Raw genomic sequence first — 27,664 nt, forward strand, 5'->3', positions numbered from 1 at the left:
ACTTCCCCCCCTTCCTTGTTGTGTCACCCCTAACCCCCTCCGGCCTGCGATTTCTTTCACACAGTTGTGTTACACATTCTAAATTATTCTTAAATTTTGCATTGATTGTTCATGTTTGCCTTTGTGAGATCTGAAGAAATTCTGTCTCTAGTTTCCGTTTGATCCTTTAAATTGGTGCTTCTTCAACAACTGTCTTCATTTAACCGGCGGCGACGCCCCACATGGTGGCGACCTAGATATTGGTGGTTTGGGGACGAAGTTTGGGGCTGAGGAACTTGAAGAGTCTGTTACCTTTTTTTTCATTGTATTTCAATGTATCTCGTTGTATTTCATTGTATTCACTGTCTTTTTTTCATTGTATTTCAATGTATCTCGATGTATTTCATGTATTTCATTGTATTCACTGTCTCGATGTATTCCATGAATGTATTCATATATTTTTTTAATTAATATAATTTATGTATTCATATGTATATATGTATTCAAATGTATCTGCAGTATGTGTTCATATATTTTTGCACTATAGATGACCTGCTATACTTCATGTATTCAATGTATTTTTATGTATTTAACTGTATTCAATGTAATTATATAATTTCAATATATAAATCTATTTGTAAAGATACCACTAAAAAATATTTTAGTAAAGATATCACTAAAAAAAGAAAGGATGGATTGAATCTCTGAAGATTTGCCCTGTTTTTGGGATGTTTTTCGGTTGATGAGAATCTTTTCTATAACTGAAAATACAATTTTTGTGTGTTATAATTGAGTTTGTTGAGTTATATTAGGAGTCTATCGCGTTAATTGATTCACTTACCGTTTTTAAACAACTGAAGATCTTTTTTTTCTCAACTTTCATTATTGTACTCACGAATACAGCTCGCGAATACAGTCGAATACATTCTCTGCTTAGCTGGACTCCCCTATTTTCCGTCGAGTTTTGCTACTGTATTCATGAATACAATAGCAAAAATATATTGAATACAGTTTATAACAACTGAAAACATAGCTATAGGAAGTAATTTAGTAAATGGTAGCTATAGCAAGCTAATAATCACTAAAACATAGTGGTTTCTGAAAATTTCTCAAAATAATAATCACCACCAATAACAAATCCAGTGTATTCCCATAAATAGGTCTGGGGAGGGTAGTGTGTACGCAGACCTCAACCCTACTTTATAGAAATAGAGAGTCTATTTTTGATAGACCCTCAGCTCAAGGAACCGTGGAGATAAAGCAACAAGTAGCAAGCAATAGTAACAATACTAAAAATAATAACCGATAATATATATATTTTTTGTATGTATATGTATTACACTTTGGCTAGTGAATGCAATTAGTTTGATAGACATGCCAATTTTGTGTTTTGTCCAAATTCTAATGATCATTGGTCCAGGAAATGTCTAACTGTTTTAGCATGTTATCATAGACTAATACTTCCATTGGAGAATTCTTGACCACTTTTTATATTATTTTTTTTTTTACTGTTTTTCTTAAATGGAAAGTTTTATTATGCTCTTTGCAAAATATATAATAATCAAGGAATACATACGATGCATCTCAAGGAATCTTCCATTGCTGATATGCAAGAAAGCATGAAGCATCCTTCTCAAAAAGAGAGCATGAACCATCAAAGAATTCGATAGGCAAATGAACTGAAAGGTACACATCAGTCGATGTTGAACTCATTTTGCAAAAATAAACAAACATAAATTGCACATCCTTGCGGGAGCTATCTTTGATCGATGAATTTTCATTTTACGGTAAGAGGCGGATGTAGTTTTTCAGGTTACGGGTTCATCTGAATCTATAAGCTCAATTGATCGATGACTTATCATTTTACAATTAGGGTTGCATATAGCCTTTTGACTACGCGTTCATCTAACCCTATAACTTTCGACACATAGTATAAATATGTATGTAAAATTCTACTAAAATCTCAATAAATATTAGATTTGAACCCATAACTTTAGTGGCGAAGCCACATGGTCATAAGGGTGGTCAACCCTTTGTCGAAAAATTACACTGTGTATATAGGTAAAATATTACGTTTTAGAGGTATATAACACGTATTGAACACTCTTTGTAAGAAATTTTTTTCAATTCTTTTAAATTTGAACACTCTTGAGGAAATTTCTAGCTTCGCTACTGTTTAACGGTATAATTAATTCAATGCAAAGCTGAACCCATTAAATTTCAATCATGAATCTGCCTCTATTTACGGTAGTTTGCTTAATGAACAAACAATAAGTGCTCTTAGATTTTATATCAATAAGTTTGAAAGGCGATTAGATACAAAGGTGAAAATATTAAAGTGTGATGGAATTAGTGAACATTGTGGAAACTAAAAAGGATAATGTATCAATCTGCAAATTTCATTAAAAATCATGCACAAAATACCAGACACACCTCATAAAAATGGGGTGGCATAATGCTTAACTGGATATTACTCGATATAGTTAAGAATTTAATGTAGTTGTTATCTGTTAAATCATTACTATCGATTTATGCATTCAATCTATTTTAAATTTGCTAAATAGAGTTCCTCGAAAGGCTTTTGCAGACACTCCTTTTGAGTTATGAATTAAAAGGAAACATAGTTATGACATCTGCGTGTTAGAAGTTACTGATCAAACGCGTAATTCCAAAAACAACAAAAAAAAGAACTTTGATTCTCAAGTAATTAATAATTATTTTATAGGTAAGCAAAGAAAACCAAAGGGCATAAAATATAGATCTTACTTTCCTAATCAGGGCTATTTAAAAAAAAAAAAAGAAATCGCTAAGGCTAGATAAATTGAGAGTATGGATAATATTGTAATAAAAACAAATACAAATACTTTATTGCAAGTCTAAATTTAATAGGAGCACAAAATTATGCTCATTTAAAACGGAGTAGGCTCTTCCCTTCATTTTTTGGCTAATTAGAAGAAGCATCAAGTGATTGGACAGTTGTCGCGAATCTTATAGTGAGGAGTTAAGATGAGTATTTGCAGATTATTATATCTAACGTTGAACCAACTAAACAACTACTTAAAATGATATAAGTAATCATTATAATCAATTGTAGTTTCATTATTAATGAACTGATGCTTGAACCCATTTCTTAATTAGTTTCTCGAACTATATTTTTAATGAAGTTAGAAATAAAGCTTAGGATATATGTCTTCTTAATTTAGAGTAAAATATTTTCCTTTCCTTAGACCACGACAAAAAAAATCATCTGGTAATTCATAAAAAAGATGTAGGGCATCTCTAAAAAATCTTCTAATATTTTTATATGAATTTAACTTATACCCACGGTTAGTATAAATTATTTTGGTTTCTCACCCGATGTCTGGTACCCACATTGGACCCGACTAAATCCGAATTCGCGCCGGTAAATCCCACATTGGGGATAAAACGCTCCCTAACAAAGACGACTTCATACCCAAAGATTCGAACCCGAGATATCTAGTTAAGGATGAATGATTGATTCTCACTCCACCACAAGCCTAGTAGGTACTGTTAGCACAAATAAAAGTATAGAAAACCCTTTTGATGTTAAAATAAAATAAAAAAACGCTGGGGACCAAATTGAAATTTGGTAAAAAACCAAGGAACCAAAAATAGAATATTCAGTCACATTGCGCGTAAAACTGAGGTAGAGGATGGGACTCAACTAACCCTTATAAGTTAGGTTGTTGAGACGCTAGTAAAAAAAAATGGATAAAGTTGTCGGAATTGGAATTACTTCTTCAAACTCGAAACGTTTTTCTATAGGTCCACCAATCCTTCCTCCTCCACAAGATCTGCCTGTTTACGTCTTCTTTCTTCTGGGCTTAACACTGCTGATTCAAACCTCACTCTCAACTCCAAATTTACTACTAGTACCCATAACTGCCCGCTGTTTATATACGACTAGTTGTTAGTTTCGTATCCAATTGCTCCGTTTTCAGTATAATTTGTGATCACGCTTTGTGCATTTGGTCAAAGGGGATTGTGAAATGCGATCCATGTCGATACCTAAGGAGCCAGAGCAAGTGATGAAACGGAGAGATGGATCCGTTTTGGGAAAGAAGACAATTCTCAAAAGTGACCATTTCCCTGGCTGCCAAAACAGACGCTTATCCCCTCACATCGACGGTGCTCCTAATTATCGCAAGGTTTTTCCTAATTAGCAGTTCTAATTTTCATTTTTCTTACTGCTTGCTGTGCGACATGCACTTTACTGTTTATTGTATGATACCTTTTTCCATTTTGGATTTATTTGACTTAAATTTTTCTATCAGATTAATTTTCCTATTATTATGATCATATTTTCTTTTATTACTACTTATTTAATGCCCAAGTCAAACTCTCTATCCAGCCAAATGACTTTTTTCCTAATCTCTTTGACTGTACTAAGTTTCCTAAGTTTGATATTCCTTTTTTGATGCATTTTATTGATCAACAACAACAACAACAACAACAACATACCCAATATTATAATGCTAGTTGGCTGGGGCAGATACAGTGTGTCTCGTATGGGTTCTTATGAATCCAATAACTTTGGCTCAGACCATTAAATAAGGACAAATAATAGATTTTGAACCCAATATATCAATGAGCTGTGGTGGAATCCCGCATTACTCGAATCCATAAAGTTCAAATCCTGATTCCGCCGCTGCTAGTTGGACCTATTTGTGGATGAGTTAAACACATCTCTCTTGATTCACTAAATCCCTCTGACTTTTACAATGGTTTCACTTTGACCATATTGCATACAGCTGTCGATGAATTATTATAAGATTAAGCAAAGTGCAATATTACATAACTACATGTAAATAGCTAATTATTCAGCTTGTTTATTTATTCCTTTTATCTTTTTTTTCCGTGACTGGTGTTTGGTTGAAAGAAGTGTACCTCATTCTCATATTCATCCAATACTAAAGGATGTAAGAAAGTTGAAATTGAGGGGTTGCATAATTCCAGATGTTTACTTCTCCTCTTTAGATTCTTTTTTAGTTCTTTCTCTTTAGATAGGTAAACATTAAATATTTGCACTGTCAATGTATAGATTTTTTACACCATTAGGTTAAGTTCACTTACAACAATAGGTAAATCGTCATAGCAAGCCTGATATGGTAACCTGGAAAATAGAAGAGTAACCTGTTATAACCGATTAAATTGACTTGATGGTGTAAAATGATTCATCATTGCCAGTGTATTTAACTTAAAGCCATATTAGAATCATCACTTGTGCCCTGCGAGCAAGTGTTAAGTAGCTTGTAAGTCCCTTATACCTCTCATGACGAAGCAGAAGGTCTAGCATTCCACTCTTTTTAGGTGAATGTTATGGAAGCAACGAAAGATATTGATGGCCAACAAGTTCATAATGGAAACATTCTTTACCAATGAAATATACCATGTCATATAAGTGAATTGGCCTATGGCTGTTACTATGCATATTGACCTCAGGATTGTGACTACGATGTTTTAGTTACATTGTGCATGATTTCTTCGAGAAACTTTTGTGCAGTTGGAGCGGAAAAAGCTAAGAGAAAGAAGGATAAGGAAAATCATATAGACCATTATAACGGGAAGAAATAAAGGAGCTTCTGGAGAATTCAGAATATATTGTCTCAAACGGAAGATATATTATTATTTTTTGGTTAACTTTTGAAGACATAGAATATTGACTTGTATAGCTAGTTGGATGACTCTTGTTGAGAACGATACTCTTGTATTGCTACAGTGGAATGACTGATGGTTGCAATAGAGAGGAAGAATATATAATATATGGTCTAAAAAATGATGATTAATCGGGGCCATATTCTTGAACTTCATACTAATCTCCAACTTGTTTAAGCTATTATTAATCCACATTATATAGCATTGTTGTTTTGGCGGGCGATCAAAGCAACTGTTATACTCATGGTCATGGGCATCAAAGTGATTCCTTTGCATTTGCTATGGTTTATATCGTATAGCTCTTGGATGGTTATGTTGGTCATTTAATGTGTTGCACTCCCTGACTAAACTATTTTCTTTAGGCCGGCTCTTCGCATGTTCATGGTGTTGCTATTCCAACGGTTGAAGGTATCCAAAATGTTCTTGACCATATTGGAGCTCAACTGAGTGGGAAGAAAACACACTTTCTCTGGATTAATCTCCGTGAGGAACCGGTAATAGTGCTTCATTACCTTTGGTATATGGATTTCACTGAATTTCTTCTGCACTTCAATTTTATTGTATTGCTTTCCTATAAATGCTGATTATTTCATCAATAACTGCAGTGCAGTTTTGTAAACAAATTTCTAGGGCTTCTAATGGATTCTTTTTGATGGATTAGTCATAGTGAGTAATCTTGTAGACATTGTTTGCATGATGTGTTGCACCCTTTTTCTTCTTGTTTTTTATGATGCGTTGCACCTTTAAATCTCATCATTTGCATTCAACACATCATACAGCATATAGTTCCATGTTCCAAAATTTTTGTTGCTCGTTGAGCCCTTCCAGAATTTCATTGCACCATTCTCGATTGAACAAAAGACCATCATCTGTCTCTCTCTCTCTCTCTCTCTCTCTCTCTCTCTCTCTCTCTCTCTCTCTCTCTTGCTTCTTCTGCTGCATCCTTTTCCTTTTTTTTTTTTTTTGTGTGTGTGGGGTGGGTGGGGGGTGGGTGGGGGGTAAGTTGATAAGAGCCTTTCCTTGTATACAGGCTCCATTCAAAAGAGTGTAGGTACTTCTCTATTCTACATTTTTTTCTCTTTCGTGCATTAGGTTGAATTATAAAATAAGTGCTATGAAAGGTGGACACAAGATAATCTTTTACCTCTCTTTAGATAGCCCATGGATTTTCGGTTTCTATTGGACTTGGTTAGATAATAGCAAACTTGTTTGTGATAAGATTGTGTCATGACTGAAGGTAAGTTCTTTGATTGATTACCTAGGATGCTATAATTAACTGGTGAAGCTGAGAATTGATATATACATTGGTATTCCTGATCTCTCTAATGGTGGAACTAGATAAAACACGTGTAGTGATATCTGTGTTTCTTTCTGGACATGCACTTTTCTATCAAGATGCTGCAAGATTTTAATTCTGGAAAACTTTATCATGATTGTTTCCTTTCTAAACATGGAACAGGTGATATATATAAATGGACGCCCGTTTGTCTTGCGTGAAGTAGAAAGGCCTTTCTCAAATCTCGAGTATACGGTGCGTCATGGTTAGGGATTTATTTGTCATTTTGACATATTGTCACTGATTTTATTTTATATTATCACATGATCATATTGTAATCTCCTGGAATTAAGACTGTGCGTCATGGTTAGGGATTTATTTGTCAAATGACATGATCATTTTGACATATTGTCCAGGATATATTGAAATAATATGCCATCACGTACCCACACTCACAATTTAAACACTTCTGATCATGGCATCAAGGAGATATCATAAGATACATGTACTGGACATTTTCTTTTACTTTTCGCTCTCGGATGCAGCATTGGTTGTAGGATTTTTGTCTAGCACTTGGTGGGCATCTTCCTTTCAGAAGTTTACAAAAAGTTAGTAATATAATAATAAACATATTACAAAATATCCTGGACGTACAGACAAGGTATTTACCTTCTTAAGGATAATATAGCCCTTAATACTTGGGTGACCGAGGCCAAAAATCATGCCAAAGGCTAACCTTCCTACTTCCCGACACGCCGGCAAGAATGTTCCCAGAAAACAGCAGAATGGTATCTTCCTACTTCCCGACACGCCTTGTGACTCCAGATACCCCCTAGGTATTTGTATCTGTCCTTTTATAGCTTGCTTGCAGGATGAGTAACCAAGTAAATAACCTGATTAAAATATGTGCGTGCAGAATGGTTCATGAACCAAGTATTCAATATTTAGAATAATATTTTGAGTAAATGTGTATCTTAAAGTTTTAAAGTGCCCATTCCTGAATAGATAACGTTTCTAAAATAGTGAAAGTATGGGAGGATCCCAAAAATAGAAAATAAATGCACATTTTGAACATTGAATATGCATTTATTCAAAGCCGGCTAACGTGCATGAAACTCTGTTCTTTTTGGTGCATCCAGGGGCGGATTCATAGGCTAAAATATGGGGCACGTGAACCCATGGTCTCTCCATAAAATAGATATTTTATGTATATATTTTCTAAAATTGGTATAATATTAACTGTTGGCAACCATGCTCTAAGAAGTTTGAATGGTGCACTTGGTTGAAGGTTGAGTTAATTACCAAGAGGAATAGGGATCCATTCCCACTTAATACATTTTTTTCTCCTTTTTTAATAGCACACCCATGTACTAGAAATCCTAGATCCGTCTCTGGGTGCATCCATGAGGTTCCTTTATGTATAGAAGATTGAGTGTCATTCGTAGAAAACCATATCTTTTTGTAGGTTTTCTACGTTTTTTGGGTATACCCCTTGTATACAGGTTTCTAAGTCCAACTTTTTAATAATTTATTACTTGATCCAAAGAAAAAAAAGAATAGATGGAAGCCCGATTGCATGACTACTGTGAGACCTTATCACAGCAGGATCCTAATGCTTCTTATTATGGGTAAAACCTTTTCTTCTGCCAATGCATATTGGTTCACAATTATTCTTGTGTATACTTACAACTTTTTATATCTGGCATTTGTTGGGTTCTAATACAAGTTTCTAACTGCATATCTTTTCCTAATCTATCTGTTGATATTCTTCTTGATGACCTTAGATTTTATATTAAATAGGGAATTAACAGGAAAAGGGTAGAGCAAATGGAGGATCGCTTGAAAGAAGATGTTCTGCTAGAAGCTGCAAGGTTATCGTTTGCTCTAATTTTATTGTTCCTGAACGGATATCTAGGTTTTCACTAAATGTCATGATGATGCTCATGTATCGCAAATTTTATGTGAATCACTTGATAAAAAAACAGATATGGAAATAAGATCCTTGTAACTGATGAGCTTCCTGATGGTCAGATGGTGGATCAATGGGAACCAGTAACATCTGATTCTGTGAAAACACCCTTACAGGTTTCATGAGTTTAGGAAAGCTTTATTGAAGTTGACGTCAGAAAAGATTGTACTGATTGCTCATTTTCATTTTGAACATCTCCCTCTAAGTTAGGTGTATGAGGAACTGCAAGCACAAGAGTACCTTGTTGACTACGAGCGAGTTCCTATTACTGACGAAAAATCACCCAAAGAGCTGGATTTTGATATTCTTGTGAGTATTTATATTTCTACTCGGCTTTGAATCCCACTTTTATGTCGAAGATACATCTCTTGTCATCACGAAAGGCATGGGAGGTTCTTTTTGCTTAGGTTTTTATTGTTTTTGGTCAACGGTTACATTGGAACATAATACTTCATGCATCTGACACGTTAGGAATATATTTCTATTAGAGCATCACGACTGTCTTAACTCGTCAAGCTGACGTCTTTTATGTATATTGACATGGGTGTTAAACTTTGTTTTTCCTTTCTTTTTCTAATGAGTAGTCTAAAGATGGATGGAGACATGTATTTATGACTATCTACACATTTATGCTCTTAAAATAGTGCTTTTGTTTAATAAATATGTCTTTGTCAATGTAGTGGTGCCAAATCGTTTCTATGATAGATTTAAGCATTTAGTTTTGTCTCATTCCTCATTTGTTTTTCTGGTTTGCCTTCTGATCTTTAGGTTCTTAGAGTTTCTCAAGCTGATGTGAACACACAGATTATTTTTAATTGCCAAATGGGACGTGGGCGAACAACCACAGGAATGGTGATTTCCACATTGGTGTACCTCAATCGTATAGGGGCCTCTGGTAATTACTTTCTCTCATGTCAGACCTGGCATTTTCCTTCAATGTCCAATTTAGGAATATTTCCTGCCCTTAGGTTTTATTCTCTTGCTTCTTGTTCTTGAATTCTGTTTTATTAAGCCCTTTTAGTTAAAGGGCCTTTTTTTTGAGAACAGTGACCTGAAATTCAATTGTTCAGAGAAGGGATTCAATTGCTTTACTTTGATATCACGAAGAGAGAAGTGAAAATGACGTTTCTAGAATAGTCACCAAAATTTCAATGCTAAGAGGAGAAACTCAATACCCAAACTCTAATACTATGAAGAAAAAGATGGTAAAGAAACTTTTAAGGAATAGTGACCGGAAATTTAATGCTTAGCTGAGGTACTCGATATCCAAATTCTGGTACTATGAAGAAAAAGGAAGAAAAGACTCTTGCAGAATAATGAAATACAATGGACTCAATTCGTAAACTCTAATACCATGAAGAAAAAAGAAGAGAAGAAGACTTTCTGGAATCATAACCGGAAATTCGATTTTCAAAGGGACGCAACACCTAAATTTTGTCTCATGAAAAAAAGAAGAGAAAAAGTTTCAGAAAATATTTTACTTAAATAGTCACCCGAAAAAATGCTGAAATAGTGTAAGATGATGCTGAGAAAGAATATTCTGACTCTAACTTAAACACATAGAATGAATCTAGAATATTCTAGCATATAATTACATTAATTCTCTTGACTTTCAACAGCTTGCATGCGGGTTTTTCCCATCATATAAAAAGTTTTTGAGTTCATAAAAAGAGAAAAATATGCAGGCTCTAGTCACCTCTTTTCTTTAACGGTGACTGGGTTGAAATGATATCTCTACACTGCTTGTGAGGAAATCCAGCCTCATTATGATATGGATTATTGATATCACTTGTAACCTCATGAAAATAGTAGGTTTTTGCTTCTGTTTACTCTTTATCAGCTCTTTATCAGTTTAAAGTCTTAAGTCCCTCTTTCTTGCTAATAGTTGATTCTCACGCTTAGTAGAAGCGCTTAATTGGATAATGTAGAAATCATACATCTCTGTACGTTTTGATTGTTGTCGAAGCCATTTCTACTTGCAAAAAAAGCACTTTTCTCTGGGAAAATAGAAAGTGGCTAAAAATAAATGGGGAAAGGCGTAGCGGAGGACGAAAGAGGATACGGAATTGTAAGTTAAGCCGTGACAAACATTTACCTGTGAGAATAACATTTCTTCTTTTATAATACCCTTGGCTGCTGTAGATTGTGATGCTGTAAAAAACGTACTCCCCTCCGTCCGAATATATGTGGCGGTGTTTGACTCAACACGGAGTTTAAGAAATAAAGGAAGACTTTTGAAACTTGTGGTCTAAAACTAGCCATAGATATTGTTGTGGCTATAAATCATCTCATTAAGGGTAAAGTAGGGCGTTTAAAGTTAAATGGTTTCCAAATAAGAAAGTATGACACTCTTTTTGGGATAGCCTAAGAAGGAAAGTATAACACATAAATTGGGACAAAGGGAGTAACTGGTAATATGCTTAAAGTCTCAGCTACTAACTGCAATATAACTGTAAGAGGCAAATTGTGAATTTGGAAAAACTTCAAAGGAATTTTCTATGAAATTCAACTAAACACACTGGGAGATTCTCATGACACCAAAGTATTGGGGTTGACTTGGGGTTATAGAGTTAAGGTATTTATGCTTTACTAGGAAAGCGTTTATGGAGATTTGGGGTTTGCTCTTTGGAGAGAGGTGATCATGGAGAAATACGGGGTCTTGGAAGGGGGATGCAACACTAAAAATGTTACACTTTTATATTGATACGGTTTATGGAGGAATATGTTGAAGGATTGGGAAGAATTTAATGGGAATGTATCGTTCAGGGTGGGGGATGGAAGTAGGGTAAGTTTGTGGGGGTCACAGGTGGTGTAAGAATAGTGCTATGAGGATTTCATTTCCAAACATGTATGAATTTTCAAGCCAAAAGGAGATACCAGTCCATCAGGTACAAAGGCTACAAGGTGGAGAAGTTCACTGGGATTTGAGGTTTTAAAGGCCTTGCAGACTGAGAATTGCAGAATTCTAAAGGCTAGTCAAATGTCTCCACAAACAAAGCACTACACAAGAAAAGCACGATTTATGGAGTTTGGGGGGAGGGGGAAATTGGCATGTTTCCTGTTAACTCCTATGATGAGAAGCTTTTGGTAAGGGAGGAGACTGTTTCCAGTATCTATCGGTATGGATCCCCAGTGAACCGACAAATGTGTGTTTTTCACTTGGATGGCTGTGAGGGCGGTGATCTTAACTGCTGAGAAGTTAAGGAAGAGGAAGATTATATATGTCAGTTGGTGTTTTATGTGTAAAATCTCGGCAGAAGAAGTGGACCATCTTGTTTTATATTGTTGGGTAGTGTCTCGCTTGTAGTGGAAAGTGTTGAGATGGTTTAGAAATTGGAATTCAGTGGTGATGCGAGGCACTGTAAACGGAGTGATGTTTAGTTTGACCCTTAGAAGACGGAAGAAAAGACAAAGGGCATGAGATGTTTGCTCCATTAGCAGCTATGTGGACCATATGGAGGAGACAAATAGGAGAATTTGAAGTTGTAGAGAATAATTCTGTACACTATATTTCTTTTTGGTGTACTCATGAGGTTCCTATATGTATATAGATGATTGGGTGCCATACTGTCGATTGTAAAAAAATCATATATTGTAAGGTTTTCTACTTTTTGGTTTACGGGAGGTCTTTTGCCCGTCGTTAATAAATATTTATTACTTTATCTCACACACTCACCAAAAAAAAAAAAGTGAAGGCAGATTGCCAGGACTTGATGTAAAAGCTAAATCTGTAGACCTGTATGTCCTGCATTTCTGCTTGAATCACACTTTTAATTCTAATCACTTCTCTGTTCAAATCTTTGAATGCTGGAAACATTACTTGAGATGCCTTCATCTAACAGGAATTCCAAGGAGCAATTCCATTGGTAGAGTTTCCGACTGTGTCTCCAATCTGAATGATACATTACCAAACTCAGAGGAGGCAATCCGTAGAGGGGAATATGCTGTAATTAGAAGCTTGATTCGGGTATTAGAGGTAGCAAAGTAGTCTAACTTTCTATTTCAATAATTTTAGCAGATTGGACATATTGTTTGATTTGTTATTGACTGGATTTATGCCTTAAAGGGTGGTGTTGAAGGCAAAAGACAAGTGGATAAAGTCATTGACAAATGTTCCTCTATGCAGGTAGTGTTGTATTATGTTTGGGAATATTTTTTGCTCTACCACGTTTTGCCTTTGGTTATTTTCTGCGCACTATCTACTATGCTGTTTTCTTGTTGCATGATCTGCTTCTTGTGATGAAAACAATCCATGACCAATCTTCTCTATCATCCTTCTACCTCATTTCATTTTAGAAAGCTTGAAAATATGCAGTTGCTTTCCGTGTGGCTCTGAGATAAAAATAATTTATAATGCAAAATTTTCATTCAAATTGTTTATATGGATTACTTGCAGAACTTACGTGAAGCTATTGCTATCTACCGCAATAGTATTTTGCGCCAACCTGATGAGATGAAGAGAGAGGCTGCACTTTCGTTTTTTGTGGAGTACCTAGAAAGATATTACTTCCTTATATGTTTTGCTGTATATCTCCATACACAACGAGATGCACTATTTTCTAGGTCCTCTGCACAGTGCAGCTTTAGTGATTGGATGAAAGCAAGACCAGAGTTGTATAGTATAATCCGTCGGTAAGGATAAAATTTTCTGCTATTGTTCAAAGTGCTTGCCTTACAGTATTTTATATTGATGCTTTTATCATCGTTATTCTTATTATTGTTTTTACTCCATCTTTTCTGATGCATAAACATAACTGCCGCAACTGACTCTTTCAGGTGGTTATCGGACATCATTATTTTGTGTCAGTATTTTGTCACTTATTCATGTGCATATGTCTGTTGTTAGACCTGAGAAACTTTTATAATCTTGCATAATTTCAATTTTATCTGATGTTTATCTTAGAAATTAAAGAGATACCCACAGAATGAGAACATAATTTGGCCCAAAAATTAACTTTATACTACACCGGTTTTCAGTTCAATTGTTGAATTGCACTTCCCAGGCAATTTACTTGTTCATTAAGTATTTATGTATTCTGAAGTTTCGATATTTTGTGGAGAAAATTAACATTAATATCTTGCAAGAAAGTCTATGCAATCACTAAATTTGTTCAACTGTTCCTCTCTTAGTTCCCTTTTAAGTTATTCGGCTTGGGTGTTGGTATTTGGAGAGAGCAGGCAGACACATCTTTATGAACTTGTGGATCTGAACTTTGAGAAGCCTCTCAAGATTACTGAGTCATCTCTACTATACCATACATTAATCGAGTTACTTTCCAATGTGGATGTGTAACTATGCTGGTGTTTTGATTTGCTTAAATTTTTCTAATGTAATGAAGGCATTCCTTATAACATCTCATCTGTGTGGATGATGGTTTGTATCGAACAAGATATCTGTATTTACTAGTAAAAGTTTCTTGACCTTGGACACTGTTAATAGAATTTTGTGATCTCTGATACTGAAGGACCATCTTGTGATTTAGCACACTTGTATGGGCTCCAGTGGGATGCTGCTTTACTGGAAAAGCCCAAAGGAATCCTGCATTATTGGAAACTTATTTGCTAGATTTGGCTGCAGGTTGCTAAGGAGAGACCCTATGGGAGCACTTGGCTACGCGAGTCTGAAACCTTCTCTTGCTAAATTGGTTGACACTGCTGATAGTCGCCCTTGTGAGATGGGGCAAGTTGCTGCTTTGAGGAACGGAGAGGTTCTTGGACCTCAAACTGTTCTTAAAAGTGACCACTGTCCTGGCTGTCAACATCCTGGTTTGCCAGAAATATTAGAAGGTGCTCCTAACTTTAGAGAAATTCCAGGTTTTCCTGTCTATGGTGTTGCGAATCCCACCGTCAATGGGATTCGATCTGTAATTCAAAGGATTGGTAGCTCCAAAGGTGGGCATCCAGTTTTCTGGCACAATATGAGAGAAGAACCTGTTATCTACATCAACGGAAAACCATTTGTACTCCGTGAGGTTGAAAGGCCGTATAAAAATATGCTTGAATACACGGTATGAATGCAATTTCATGAAAATTTTAGATAACTAACTTCTGTCAGACCTTATTGCTGCCGATGATACATACACTCTTCATTTTGCATTAACGTACCTTTGTCAAACGTGTGTGACATGGTATGGTATCATTAATGGATCCTTTAAATGGGTACTACATGACAAAATTTGAGACTTATTTTGTGCTGCCAGAAGCCATTCTACTTCCTTTTGGTTTCTCTGTTTGGAAGAATACTTTTTTCAACCTCTGTTTGGAAGAATGCAATTTCTTTATTTCTCTTTTCATTTTTGCTTTTCACATAAAAATCAAGAAAGGTAGATCATGGAACTTTTGTTTGATTATAACTTTAGTTTTACTACCTTTAAAAGTTCTTGCTCTTCTTCTTCTCACCCTTTCTGAGCCGAGGGTCTATTCACTAGGTAGAGGTAAGATCTGCGTACACACTACCCTCCCCAGGCCCCACCTGTGGGAATATACTGGGTTTGTTGTTGTTGTTGTTGTTGTACCTTTAAAAGTTCTTGCAATTTCTTCTGTTGCATGTATTGATTTTGGAAGATATTCTTAATTCCAATGAGATCTCAATATAGAACGTAGTGCAAATATCTTTGCTTTTAAGTCCTTTTTTGAACCTTTGGCTGATATATATTTTATCAGACACAGCAATTTAATAAGTACTTCCTTGTACCGAACAATCAGATTGCATAAATTGGAATTTGTTCCAAGCTAATTTTGATAGATTTCAAATGGTACAGTTAGTTCTGTTTTCGAATTACCCTTCTGTAGCTGTAACTATTTTATCTTTCGCTTGTAATTGTTAAATTTCCTGATCTCTAGCTTAAAAGCCTTATTTTGTTTACTTCAGTATACAATATTTGCATTTCTAATGCAAGGTTGCTTTTTGTATTGCAATTTTTTAGTTGAAAATACAAGATGCTTCCTTCTTTTAAGTGGATTTGCTTTGGAGTCTTGACTCCTCTATTACTTGGTATTTCGAGACATGATAACTAAACTGACTAATTACAAGTATGTGGATCTAGGGTATCGATCGTGAAAGAGTGGAAAAAATGGAAGCTCGATTAAAGGATGACATTATGCGAGAAGCTGACCGTTATCAAGGTGCAATAATGGTTATTCACGAAACTGATGATGGTCAAATATTTGATGCTTGGGAACATGTGAGCTCTGATGCAGTTCAAACTCCCGTGGAGGTCTTTAAGTGCTTGGAAGCTGATGGTTTTCCTATAAAGTATGCCCGTGTTCCTATCACTGATGGCAAAGCTCCCAAAAGTTCTGACTTCGATTTATTGACTTTTAATATAGCATCTGCTTCCAAAGATACTGCTTTTGTCTTTAATTGCCAGGTAACCACTATGAATTCTTCTTCTTCGATTTACTTGTATTTCTTGTGGCCTTTGGCTCCAAAAGGAAGATGCTGTTTTACTTATTTCTGCAATTACAGATGGGTATAGGGAGGACTACTACTGGAACTGTAATTGCATGCCTTTTGAAATCACGTATTGATCATGGGAGACCCATTAGAGTATTAAATGATGCATCAAATCCAGACGTAGGTGGTGATATGTCAAGTGGTGATGAAAGTGAAGGCGAAGCCCATCCACCTGCATTATTAGTATCGAAAAATAGACCTCAAATAGATTCAAATGACGCATTTGGGATAAATGACATCCTGCTGCTCTGGAAAATAACAAGATTGTTTGATAATGGGGTGGAATGCCGAGAGGCCTTAGATGCTATTATTGATCGATGTTCAGCTCTGCAGAACATACGCCAAGCGGTCTTGCAATACAGAAAGTTGTGTAATCAGCAGCATATTGAGCCTAGAGAAAGAAGAGTAGCACTAAATCGTGGGGCTGAGTACTTGGAACGATATTTTCGTTTGATCGCTTTTGCTGCATATCTTGGCAGCGAAGCATTTGATGGATTTTGTGGACAAGGAGAATCGAGGATGACTTTCAAAGATTGGCTGCACCAGAGGCCAGAGGTTCAAGCAATGAAGTGGTCAATTAGATTAAGGCCTGGGAGATTCTTTACCATCCCTGTAATGCCTCTGACATCTATCTGTCTGTGTTGCGGATTCTTTTTTAAGCTCGATTTGATTCTGTTATAATTGTAAGTGCAGGAGGAACTAAGAGCTCCACATGAGTCACAACATGGGGATGCTGTTATGGAAGCTATTGTGAAAGATCGGAATGGCTCTGTTCTTGGGAAAGGGTCTATTCTCAAGATGTACTTCTTTCCTGGCCAAAGAATTTCCAGTCACATACAAATTCATGGTGCTCCTCATGTTTACAAGGTATGTTAAATTTCCATTATTTTCATGATGCTAAGAGAAGCTGAATTTTGATTTCATATGGCTAATGGGAGATATTTATACTAGTGTTAGGGTTTCCAAGATAGATGTATGAGCACCTTTCGCACCACAGACCTTTGTGATAGAGATAGGTCATGTTTTTGTTATTCTTTCATAATCTTCAACACATAAATTTGAAGCCAAGTGACATAAACATCATATGGCCAACTTTTTCAAAAATAAACATCATATGGCCAAGAAGTATTTTCAACTAGATAGAGGAATTAGGATATATCTTTTTGATGAAGTAAGGGGAATTGTATAGATGGCATCCATAAGATGCAAGAAGTACAAAATAGAGGAATTAGGATATATTTTGCACTAAAGCTTTTCAGCTTTTGATCATGTGTGAGAAATAAGAGGAGAATTTGGAAGAATGATTTGAGACAGATTTAGCGTACACGAAATACATAGAGTATGATGTTACATCTTTAAATGTGTTACTAATATTAACTATTTAACATATTTTTTTGGTTGCCTATATAGGGCAGGGTGAGACCAATACATAAATAGAATTGAGAAAATTAGGATCAAATGCAAAAATGTGAGTATGAATGCTCCGATGAAGTGCAAATACATACAGGAGATGGGAGAGAAGAATTAATATACCCACAAAGAAAAAACAACACACAACAACAACACAAACCCAGTGAAATCCCATAAGTGGGGTCCGAAGAGGGTAATGTGTATGCAGACCTTACCCCTATCCTGTGAAGATAGAGAGGCTATTTCAGACCCTCGGCTCAAGAACAGTGAAAAGGAAGCAATAAACAAATAATAGCACCAACAAGGTAATAGGACAACGGAAGCAAATGACACAACATGTAATAACAAAGATCTACGAATACGAAAATACAAGAATACTGCCAATACTACTGGTAAGAATGACACACCATATAATAACAAGGAACTAGGAATAGGAAAATATAAGACTAGTACTAATACTATTGGTAAGACTAGGGAAACTCTCGACTACATGTCAACCTACAACCTTAAACACACAACAACAACAACAACAACAACAAAAAACCTAGTGAAATCCCACAAGTGGGGTCTCGCACAAGAAACCAAAAAGAAAAAGAAAAAGAAAGAGAGAAGATAATTCTTGATTATGCCTGGTTTTGTTAAAGAAGATTGCTATCTTTTCCCAACTTGAATCATAGAATGTTAGAAATGAAAGCAATAAGCAATAAGCAATAAGCAATAAGTAAACGATAAATGGAAAACAATGGCACACCAAGAGCAGAGAAGCAACTATGTAGAAGAAGAGTACAAAGAGGCTGTCAACAACAATGGAGAGTATAAAAAGCTGCTAGACAAGCCTAACCAGAGCAGTGTATAAAAGTGGGTCAAACAAAGAAGTCCAAAGTATTGTACCCAATCAGCTATGCATTATGGGGCGTGTCTATCCGCTGCTACTATTAGAGATCTAAATGTAAAACCAGTAATGAAAACAACGTCACACCAAGATCAGGGAAGCAGAAAATTACCATGTCGAAGAAGATTGCAAAAGAGACTGTTAACAACAATGGAGAGTATAAAAACAGCTAGTTAAACCTAAACAAAGCAGTGTACAAAAAATAGGCCAAACAAAGAAGTTCAAAGTATTCTACCCCAAGCAATCAGCACACAGAACATTGTTGGTTTATCCCAGTGTTGTGAAGAGCGTGAAGCGAGAAAAAGCGACAAACCCCATTTCGCTTAAAGCAAGAAGCGAGAAGCGCAACGCTCGTTTTTGAAGTGAAGCGAAATTTATAAAAAAAAATAAATAAATAAATATTGCATAGACAACACATGTAATTGTAAGCAAATGTTCAATACTTCAATGTAAAAACTAAATAGTAGCATCAATTAAAGCACAAAATGAGCATCCTATTCTTCTACAAGATTGTCAAATTCTTGTATTCCACTATCATTATTATATTGCTCGTCATCTTTTTCAACTTCTTCTTCTTCATCAACTAGGGACAAAGTAGCTGCCTCTTTTCCCTTCCTCTGTGAACTTGAAGTTGAGGTACTCCCCCTCAAACCATAAATCCTCTCCCCAATTCCACGCGCCTCCGCAACATCACCCCAAGTGAAATCAGAAGTTTCCTCAAATACTTCTTCATCTGCATGATCTTCCGGGACTCCAGTTAGCCATTCATTAGCATCATCGATGTTGTCCAAACTAATTGGATCAATTACATTGCGAGCGTTGTAACGACGCCTCAATGTTCTATTGTACTTAATGAATACTAGATCATTGAGACGCTTCAAGGTTAGTTTGTTCCTTTTTTTGGTATGAATCTGCAAATAATAAGTAATTAGTAAGATTAGGACAATTGAGATATAATTTAATTATCTCAATATACTAAATCTTTCTTCTTAGTTCTTACATGTTCAAACACGCTCCAATTCCTTTCACACCCGGATGAGCTACATGTTAGACTTAGAACCTTGATGGAAAACTTTTGTAAATCCTGAGTGAAATGGCCATATTGCTTCCACCATTCAACTGTAGAAGTAGAACAAATTTTCAAAACATAATATTGATAAAGAAATAACTTATTAACTATAAAACAACATATAAGCACTCGCTCACCTGGTGACTTCGTCTTTCTTTGTCTAATCGCCATGTTTTTTCCAAAAAGTTGCTCAGCATTCCTATAAATACTAAATTGCTCTGTTATTTTATCTTGCACGGATTCTTCAGGTATCAACTTCTCAATACATTCATAGTATCCATTCCACAAAGGTTCATCTCCTAGAATCCTTTCTTCATTGTCATAAAACAGTTCCGGGTTCAAAACAAGTCCAGCTGCATGCAAAGGGCTATGAAGCTTACTATCCCACCTTTTATCTATGATCTCAAAGACTCTTTTGTATTTTCTTTGATCACTAAACGAGACTTGAATAGCCTCCTTTGCCCTATCCATTGCTTCGTACAGGTAGCCCATTGGTGGCCTTTGCTCCCCATCCACCAAACGAAGCACTTTAACTAAAGGACCACCAATCTTCAATGCATGAACCACATTGTTCCAGAATGAAGGAGAAAGTATAATATCTGCAGATTCTCTCCCTCGAGCTTCCCTTCCATAGGCACTGTAAGTGCCTAGTGTACTCATCTGAAACAAACAACTTCTTCAAATTGCTTTTTTGCTCATACATCCTATGCAAAGTCAAGAAAGCAGTAGCAAATCTTGTCTTTGCGGGTTTCACCAAGCTTCTTTGTTTAGTGAATCTCTTCATCATATTCAATAACAAAGGCCTTTGAACAATATAGGAATGTACTCTAATTGCCTGATTAAAGATTGAACTAAAGGGTCTTTCTTTGAAAATGTCACCGAAGATCAAATTAATGGAATGTGCGTGCTGCACACGGAGTCCAATAAGTATGCGGGTACCCAGCAGACATCAAATCGCCAGCTTTAACATTTTCACTGGCGTTGTCCGTGACAACTTGAACAACATTTTCTGCTCCAATAGAGTCTATTGTACTCTTGAACAAGGAGTACATTTTGGTTGAATCAGTCGAAGAGTCGCTTGCATCAACGGACTCAAGAAACAGGCTTCCCTTAGGAGAATTCACCAAGATATTGATGATCATTTTTCCATTTCTCGCCGTCCACTTATCCATCATAATGGAACAACCAAACTTGTTCCATTCTACTTTGTGCTCCTCCACGATTTTGTTCACCTCTACCACCTCTTTTTTTAGATATGGTCCTCTAACTTCATGATATGTTGGAGGCTTCATTCCTGGACCATATTGGCCTACGGCCTCAATAAAAGCAGAAAAAGTGTCAGTATAATTAACACAATTAAAAGGAAGACCTGCATCATACATCCACCGTGCAAACATCCACCGTGCAAACATTGTAATTGCACGATCCCTCAAAATCGTTTTGGCATCAATTTGAGGATTACTACTTTTTCCTTCCTTATCTCCATATTTTTGCGAGAAGTAACAATCTATAGGACCTTTGGTCTTGCCAGTAGATCCACAACTAGAAGACATTGGTTGCATCCTTCCCCGCTTTTGTGATTTTGGTGGAAGCGACGAAGCATCGTCACCTTCTTCTGTTTCATCATCGTCATCAAGATTATACAGTTCTTGTTCATGAATCAGTTGAGTCTTTAACTCTCTCTTTTTATGAAGGAATGCTTTCAAATCTTCCTTCACATGCGACGGAACTTTAGGACAAGATGCGACATTTGGATCACCACCGATTAGATGCGCTTTTTGACGATAGATTCCTCCATTTGAAATCTTGTCACAAAAAAGACATCTAATTGCCATCTTGTTGGTCTCGCAAACTCTTTCAGAGTAAGCCCAAGCCGGATCTTTCCTATCTTCTTTTGGCGCCATTAAAAGAACAACTACATAACACATAAGAAAGGCAATAAGAACTAAGAATAAAGGATGTAAAAAATCATAGGAATTCTCTGTTAATAACTGAAAAAATTGGGCAGTAAAATTCTGGAAAAATTGGGCAGTAAAATTCTGGAAAAAATTCGCCAGCATTTCGCTGCTTTTTGGACGTTTAGAAAGAAAAAGAATAAGAAGAAGAAGAAGAAGAATGAAAATCAGAAGTTCAGAACATACCTGTTGAAGTCTTGAACTTGAAGTTGAAGAAGAAGAAGAACAACCCTAGTTGATGATTTGAGATTCTTTCAGAAATCAGAAGTAGATGAAGAAGAAGTCGCTGCTGTTGGAAGTTGAAGAATACTAGTCGCTGTTGTTGAAGATCAGTGTTTAATCCAAAAAACTTGTTTTTAATAAAATAGGGTTGGGTATTTTAATACAGAGAAGCGGACGCTTCTCTTCGCTTCGCTTTCCCCGCTTCTCGCTTTTTACAGAGAAGCGGTCACTTTTACTGACCTGAGTCGCTTCACCTTGCTGAAGCGCTGCCTTTCACGCTTCGCCTCGCTTCTCGCTTAAAGCGATGAAGCGAGCGCTTTTTTAAACACTGGTTTATCCCTCTGCTACCATGATAAATCTCATTGAAAAATCCATAATCCAAATTGTCACAGTGTGAACCCTGTCCATCTAGTCAGGCAGAATTCAGGTCACACACTAAAGAGATAAAATATTCAATTTTAGTATCTAACTGTATAGGGTACCATTTTCACATTTGCCATTTGCCAAATCCATGCACGTGCAATACACGTACGTGACCTCGTAATGGAAGTGTAGATTACACTGACCGGAAAGAGATAGAAGCTAAGGACATAAATTTTGTAGTGAACTTGCAGATTTTCAAATTTTTGAATTTGAGTTTTTGTTTCATGGATAAAACTTGAAATTTTTACTGAATTTCTCATCGTTTTTTAGGTTGATGGACACCCCATTTATAGCATGGCAACGCCTACCATTGCAGGTGCAAAGGAGATGTTAACTTACCTTGGTGCAGAGCAGACATCAAAAGAAAGAGTTGCTAAGAGAGTGGTTTTAACTGATCTGAGGGAAGAGGCTGTTGTTTATATTAACGGAACACCTTTTGTTCTTAGGGAATTAGACAAGCCTGTTGAATCCTTGAAGCATGTTGGAATCACTGGTTCATTGGTCAGTCTTCAATCAATTTACCCCTTCAAATAATTAGTTATGATAATTCTATTATCTTTAAACTTCATTTTCCCCACAGGTGGAACACTTGGAGGCACGGTTAAAAGATGACATACTATCTGAGATTAGACAATCTGGTGGTAGGATGCTTTTGCATCGTGAAGAGTATAGCCCATCTTTAAATCAAGTTAGTATCATTGGATATTGGGAGAACATATTTGTAGATGATGTTAAGACTCCTGCGGAGGTATATGCAAGTCTGAAGTACGAAGGGTATGACATAATCTATAGAAGGATACCATTGACTAGAGAGAGAGAAGCCTTGTCTATGGATATTGATGCTATCCAATACTGTAAGGACGGGTAAGTAGCAGCACTTAACCTGCAGAACATTTCAATGTCATCAACTTCTGAGACAGGTCATTCAAATTGACAGTTAACAGTTTTTGTGAGGGCAAAGTTGGTATAATGGGATTGAGGTGTAATCATTGATTGAATATTAAAGCTGGTGTAGCTTCTTGTCCTGCTGCAGCCATCTCCATGACATTGACAGACTGCCCTAGATCTAGAAGTAAAATCATGTCTATCAAATGGCTCGTCGTAGCAACTCTAATATATCCCGGAGAATTTCCAAATGCAAATAAGATATAAAAATATGCCTTGCTAAACTTCTTTTTCAATCGTGAGTTTAGGAATCTGATCTAACATTAACTTGTCATTGCCAATTTATACTAGTTAGTGCGCAAAATCTATCATTTCTGAAGTAGTCTGGCTCAGTTTGGTGTTTGAGAAGCCTTTAATCTTCATTCTTTGATAAGATAAATGTCACAACATGCTTCTTCTTTTGTTGTAATCTCTCCGAATCCAGAGAAAAAGTATATTCTATGTCAGGTGCAATGTGACTTTGATTGTCAAAGGGCATAATATGGCTTTCTAGTGATGATTTTCTACCTGTGTCCGTGAAGAATGTATTTGAAAGTTTGTTAACCAGTGACTTCCTTTTCTATGTTCTCATTAGAAGGAAAATTAAACTAATTGTTTTTTTCTTCCTTTTGCCTGCCTCTAAACAGCGCTGCAGGATCTTACCTTTTTGTATCACACACAGGATTTGGAGGGATTGCTTATGCAATGGCTATTATTTGTTTAAGGCTTGAAGCTGAGGCTAAGCTGTCATTAGATATTCATCGACCATTTGAAGGCACTGTGCTTCCATGTCCACCTCTAGAGAATTTCAATGTTCAAAATTCGAATGAAGAAGCACGCAAAATGGGTGACTATAGGGACATATTAAGCCTCACTAGGGTTCTTGTGCACGGTCCTGAGAGCAAGACAGATGTTGATATTGTAATAGAAAGGTATGCATTCTCTATTTAATCCATAAACGCAGGAGTTTTCTTCTCTAGCTTCCTGTGGCAGTCCAGCTTCCTCAAGTAATGCACAGGAGATTGGTTCAAGGACATAAATTTCATAAACCTACTCATACCACAAAATCACGGAATATATAGATTCAAAGAGTGATTCTCTATGCAACAGTAAAAGGAACTAGTGATTAGACTTTTCTGATTTTACTTGGTGAAGTCAGTTAGTCCATCAACTATATCCTTTCATGTCTTATTAACTTAGATCTGTATATATTAGGGCAATTGGGTAAATCTAGTACTTTAAGAATAACCTATTCAGGTCTCTGCTATCGCGTCGTTCCTCCCTACACATGCCCCTGTACCCTCACTTAATCATGTTCAGTGTTCACCATCTATTTGCAATTCAATTCTCCTTCAGTTTTTTAACTCCTATCTTTGTTCGATGGTAATTTAAGAGTCTTGTACAAATGAGTTTTGTGGCAGCAGATGTGTCTTGAGGGTTTGGTATAGTTGGTGCTTAGTCTATCAGTTTCTGGTGAAAGAAAATATAATCTAATCGTTCATAAAGCTTCTAAGAGCGAATGCAGGTTGAAGGATGTTAAGGAAATGAAAAAGGGTTGTAAACTCATCTATGTCTGAATTCTTCTCCTTCGTTATAGATACCGGAATAGAGAGAGCAGATAAAGTAGTGTCCATGAGCGCACTGTTCAAAATTTATTGCAGTAGTGCACCGTTTAATATTATGAGAAATAAGAGAAATGGGTCCGCACTTATGGGTCTGGATTTCTCAGCACCAAGAAAAGTTCTTTTTTACTTGGATGGCAGCGAGGGGAGCAATTGTTCAAAGTGTAGATGTCGATCACCTCCTCCTACATAGTCTGGTGGCAACTCGGTTGTGGTGTGAGATTTGAGATGGCTTGGGCTGCAAAGGGCATTGTTGGACACAGTGAAGGAGGCAGTCTGCGGCGGGAAATTTGGAAAAGAAATCCAATAGCCTGGGATGTTCCTCCACATGTGCTTCCTGTGGAAGGGAAGGGACAGGAGAGCTTTTGATGAGATTTTTGTTTCCCGATGGATAGAGAATTTGAGGAATAGTTTCTCATTTCTAGTTTCTTCTTGGTGCATCCATGAGGTACCAGTTTGTATAGAAGATTGGGTGTCTTTCGTGGAGAATCATATTATGTTAGTAAACTGTCTACTTTTTGGTGTACTACTTTTCTCATTACTAATGGAATTATTTACCTTGTCTCCAAAAAAGAAAAAGGAAGAGAGAGGATGGTTTGCGGGAAGATCATTGCTGGCCAGCTTTCTAAGTTTGAAATTGATGGAAAATACTGAATTTTGCACTAATGTCTCACGTCATAATTCTACTTTGATATGGTAGAAGTGTAGGAGTTGATCTAGCTAGTTTGATCCTGAAGCTTTGAATCAAGTGAATAGCTAGCCACTCTTTTACCTCTGAATATTTTATCTGACAGTCTGAGTTCTTTTATATTTCCATAGGTGTGCAGGTGCAGGTCATTTGCGAGAAGATATAGTTGAATATGCAAAGGAGCTTGAAAAGAATTTAGATGAAGATGAAGAACGTCGAGCATACCTCATGGATATGGGCATTAGAGCTTTAAGGTTGGTTGTCATCCATCTCTTTTTTAAATGAAGCATACTCAGCATAGAAAAACAATTTTCAGAAATTTGACCCTTTATTCTAAAGAAAAAAAGGTACTCCTTACTTGTCACTTTAAAGAAACAATGGTGTCATTTTCTCTAACAGAGGGTGTGACAAGTCTGCGTTATAGGCCCCAAAGAAGAAGTAGCACAGAGTTTTGTGTTACAGTTTGTGGTATAAGTAGAGAACAAGTTGGCCTATATTTAATCTGAAGAGTTTGTTGATAAACATGAACGGTAGAAGCAGAGGACAGAATATGCTCATTTAGAAGGAACATACATACAGCCCCAGCACCATCTTAGAGGTCCTCTTTTGAATGCTTTATTATTAAGATAGAGCTGAAACTTCTATTTTGCAGTGGAAATGAGCATAAAATATTGAAGATTTGTTAAAAAGTGGGGAAAAGTTTTTCCAAAAGATTGTGGACAGAGCACGGGACAAACTAAAGTAGAAAACAGAAGACATAATCGGGACTGGAGTAGTATAACATAACTGAATATAATATGTCTTTGAGAATTGAACTTGCACCTTGGTCCATATTTCATTCATAGGCTATATATTTCTTATACAATTAGCCTCTTCCTTGGAATGGAAAGGTGCTGTTGAGAAATTGAGTTACTCTTTGGTCCGATTTCAGTAGGTGGGGCTAAGCATCCTTTTTCCCGGAGCGATGGCCAGTAGACATATATCTTAAGGTGCTTTGCTGCAAAGCAGGCAAAAATTTACAACAATTTCAAATAATGGTTTTATTTCTTTTCTTTTTGCAGGCGATATTTTTTCCTGATCACATTTAGATCCTATCTCTACTGCTGTTCTCCAGCTGAGATAACATTTAGTAAATGGATGGATGCGAGACCTGAACTTGGCCACCTATGTAATAATCTCAGAATTGACATATAATGAGGATAGTGTCAACACATATCCAACATTAGACTCCAAAGCTCTCTGTGCATATCTATAAACATGGGGGACATGGAATAAAGTTGATCAGATTGAGAAATTGCTGATACTAGATTCATGACTTGTGGAGGAAGACAAGTTATTGTCATTCTTTGAAGGGAGCTGATAGCTATTAACAATTAATTCGTTCAGATTGTAGACATCTGTGCTGCAGCCAAGCAAGAGGAAGCAAACTGCAAGACTGTGGCAGACAGAAGTTGCAATGAATCAGAACTATTCCCATGTATAACATGAGGAAACAAAAGTTCGTAGGTTAAAGGGAGGTTCAAAGTTGCAAGTTAAGGAATATTTCAGTACTCTATGGTCAACATATCGTAAAGCTGCTTTCAAACCAATGTACGTGTATAACTAGCTTTTGCTGTAGAAATGCAGAAAAATATAAAATAGTATTCGAGCTTGAGATGTATGACATGTTTGTGTTATTAACTATTGACATGTATAGAAGTTGCTTCATATGGACATGGATTTATTTGTCTTGGCATTCATAGACATAACTTTGCCTCATGGCCAAAGAAAGGAAAAGATGGTATGAAAATAATTTGAGGAAAAAGATGATGCAAATTACAGGCTTGCTGTTGGTTGTATACTTGTTATGACTTGCAAATCCACTACACATCAGTCTCCAATTAGTTGGAATCTGGTATAGAAATCTTTTATATGAGTCTTTCTCTTTGCTCTATGGTTTATGTGCTAATAAAAGGCAAAAACCTAATGTGTAGAGTGATAAAATAGAACGATGCATATTAAGACTGAAATTCTTCTGTCATCCCTCATTCAGCTCTAGTCCATGCTTATAAAAGAGGATTACGAGTACCATGATAATTTTTTTAAATAAACAAAAAGTATAAA

At 36.3% G+C, this 27,664-nt stretch overlaps 2 protein-coding genes and 1 long non-coding RNA gene across 4 annotated transcripts; 1 reads left to right on the forward strand and 2 right to left on the reverse strand.

Annotated features, from left to right (window-relative positions):
- Window positions 1–3,680: 3,680 nt before the first annotated feature.
- LOC104116326 (uncharacterized) lies at window positions 3,681–27,399 on the forward strand. 2 transcript variants are annotated; one of them, XM_070187427.1, is made up of 19 exons: window positions 3,684–4,148; window positions 6,018–6,149; window positions 7,115–7,186; window positions 8,732–8,802; window positions 8,917–9,016; window positions 9,111–9,209; window positions 9,669–9,795; window positions 12,743–12,876; window positions 12,967–13,026; window positions 13,297–13,532; window positions 14,479–14,908; window positions 15,947–16,270; window positions 16,369–16,968; window positions 17,050–17,223; window positions 22,598–22,828; window positions 22,908–23,191; window positions 23,899–24,183; window positions 25,693–25,815; window positions 26,623–27,399. In XM_070187427.1, the coding sequence occupies exons 1-19, from the start codon at window positions 3,990–3,992 to the stop codon at window positions 26,753–26,755; spliced, it is 3,774 nt and encodes a 1,257-aa protein (XP_070043528.1). In that variant the 5' UTR covers window positions 3,684–3,989; the 3' UTR covers window positions 26,756–27,399. The 2 variants fall into 2 exon arrangements, 1 of the variants encoding a protein (XP_070043528.1); XR_011411576.1 differs by lacking the exon at window positions 26,623–27,399 and having other exon boundaries at window positions 3,681–4,148; window positions 23,934–24,183; window positions 25,693–25,765.
- On the reverse strand, window positions 19,048–19,742 carry LOC138900515 (uncharacterized). Its single transcript, XR_011411579.1, has 2 exons — window positions 19,659–19,742; window positions 19,048–19,569 (listed from the first exon to the last, which is right to left on the reverse strand). It is a non-coding gene; the product is annotated as an uncharacterized lncRNA (long non-coding RNA).
- LOC138900512 (uncharacterized) lies at window positions 20,584–22,148 on the reverse strand. Its single transcript, XM_070187431.1, has 2 exons — window positions 21,869–22,148; window positions 20,584–21,642 (listed from the first exon to the last, which is right to left on the reverse strand). The coding sequence occupies exon 2, from the start codon at window positions 21,629–21,631 to the stop codon at window positions 20,618–20,620; it is 1,014 nt and encodes a 337-aa protein (XP_070043532.1). The 5' UTR covers window positions 21,632–21,642; window positions 21,869–22,148; the 3' UTR covers window positions 20,584–20,617.
- Window positions 27,400–27,664: the final 265 nt, after the last annotated feature.

This window comes from Nicotiana tomentosiformis, chromosome 1, assembly GCF_000390325.3.
Source record: "Nicotiana tomentosiformis chromosome 1, ASM39032v3, whole genome shotgun sequence".
Taxonomy (NCBI): Eukaryota; Viridiplantae; Streptophyta; class Magnoliopsida; order Solanales; family Solanaceae; genus Nicotiana; species Nicotiana tomentosiformis.

Bases quoted from the DNA above. Each gene is read 5' to 3' on its own strand.
- LOC104116326 (XM_070187427.1), top strand. From the start codon at position 3,990: ATGCGATCCATGTCGATACCTAAGGAGCCAGAGCAAGTGATGAAACGG. The intron at 9,210-9,668 runs GTGAGTATTTAT...TCTGATCTTTAG, and splicing joins AGCTGGATTTTGATATTCTT to GTTCTTAGAGTTTCTCAAGC. The intron at 12,877-12,966 runs GTAGCAAAGTAG...TATGCCTTAAAG, and splicing joins GCTTGATTCGGGTATTAGAG to GGTGGTGTTGAAGGCAAAAG.
- LOC138900512 (XM_070187431.1), bottom strand. From the start codon at position 21,631: ATGGCGCCAAAAGAAGATAGGAAAGATCCGGCTTGGGCTTACTCTGAA.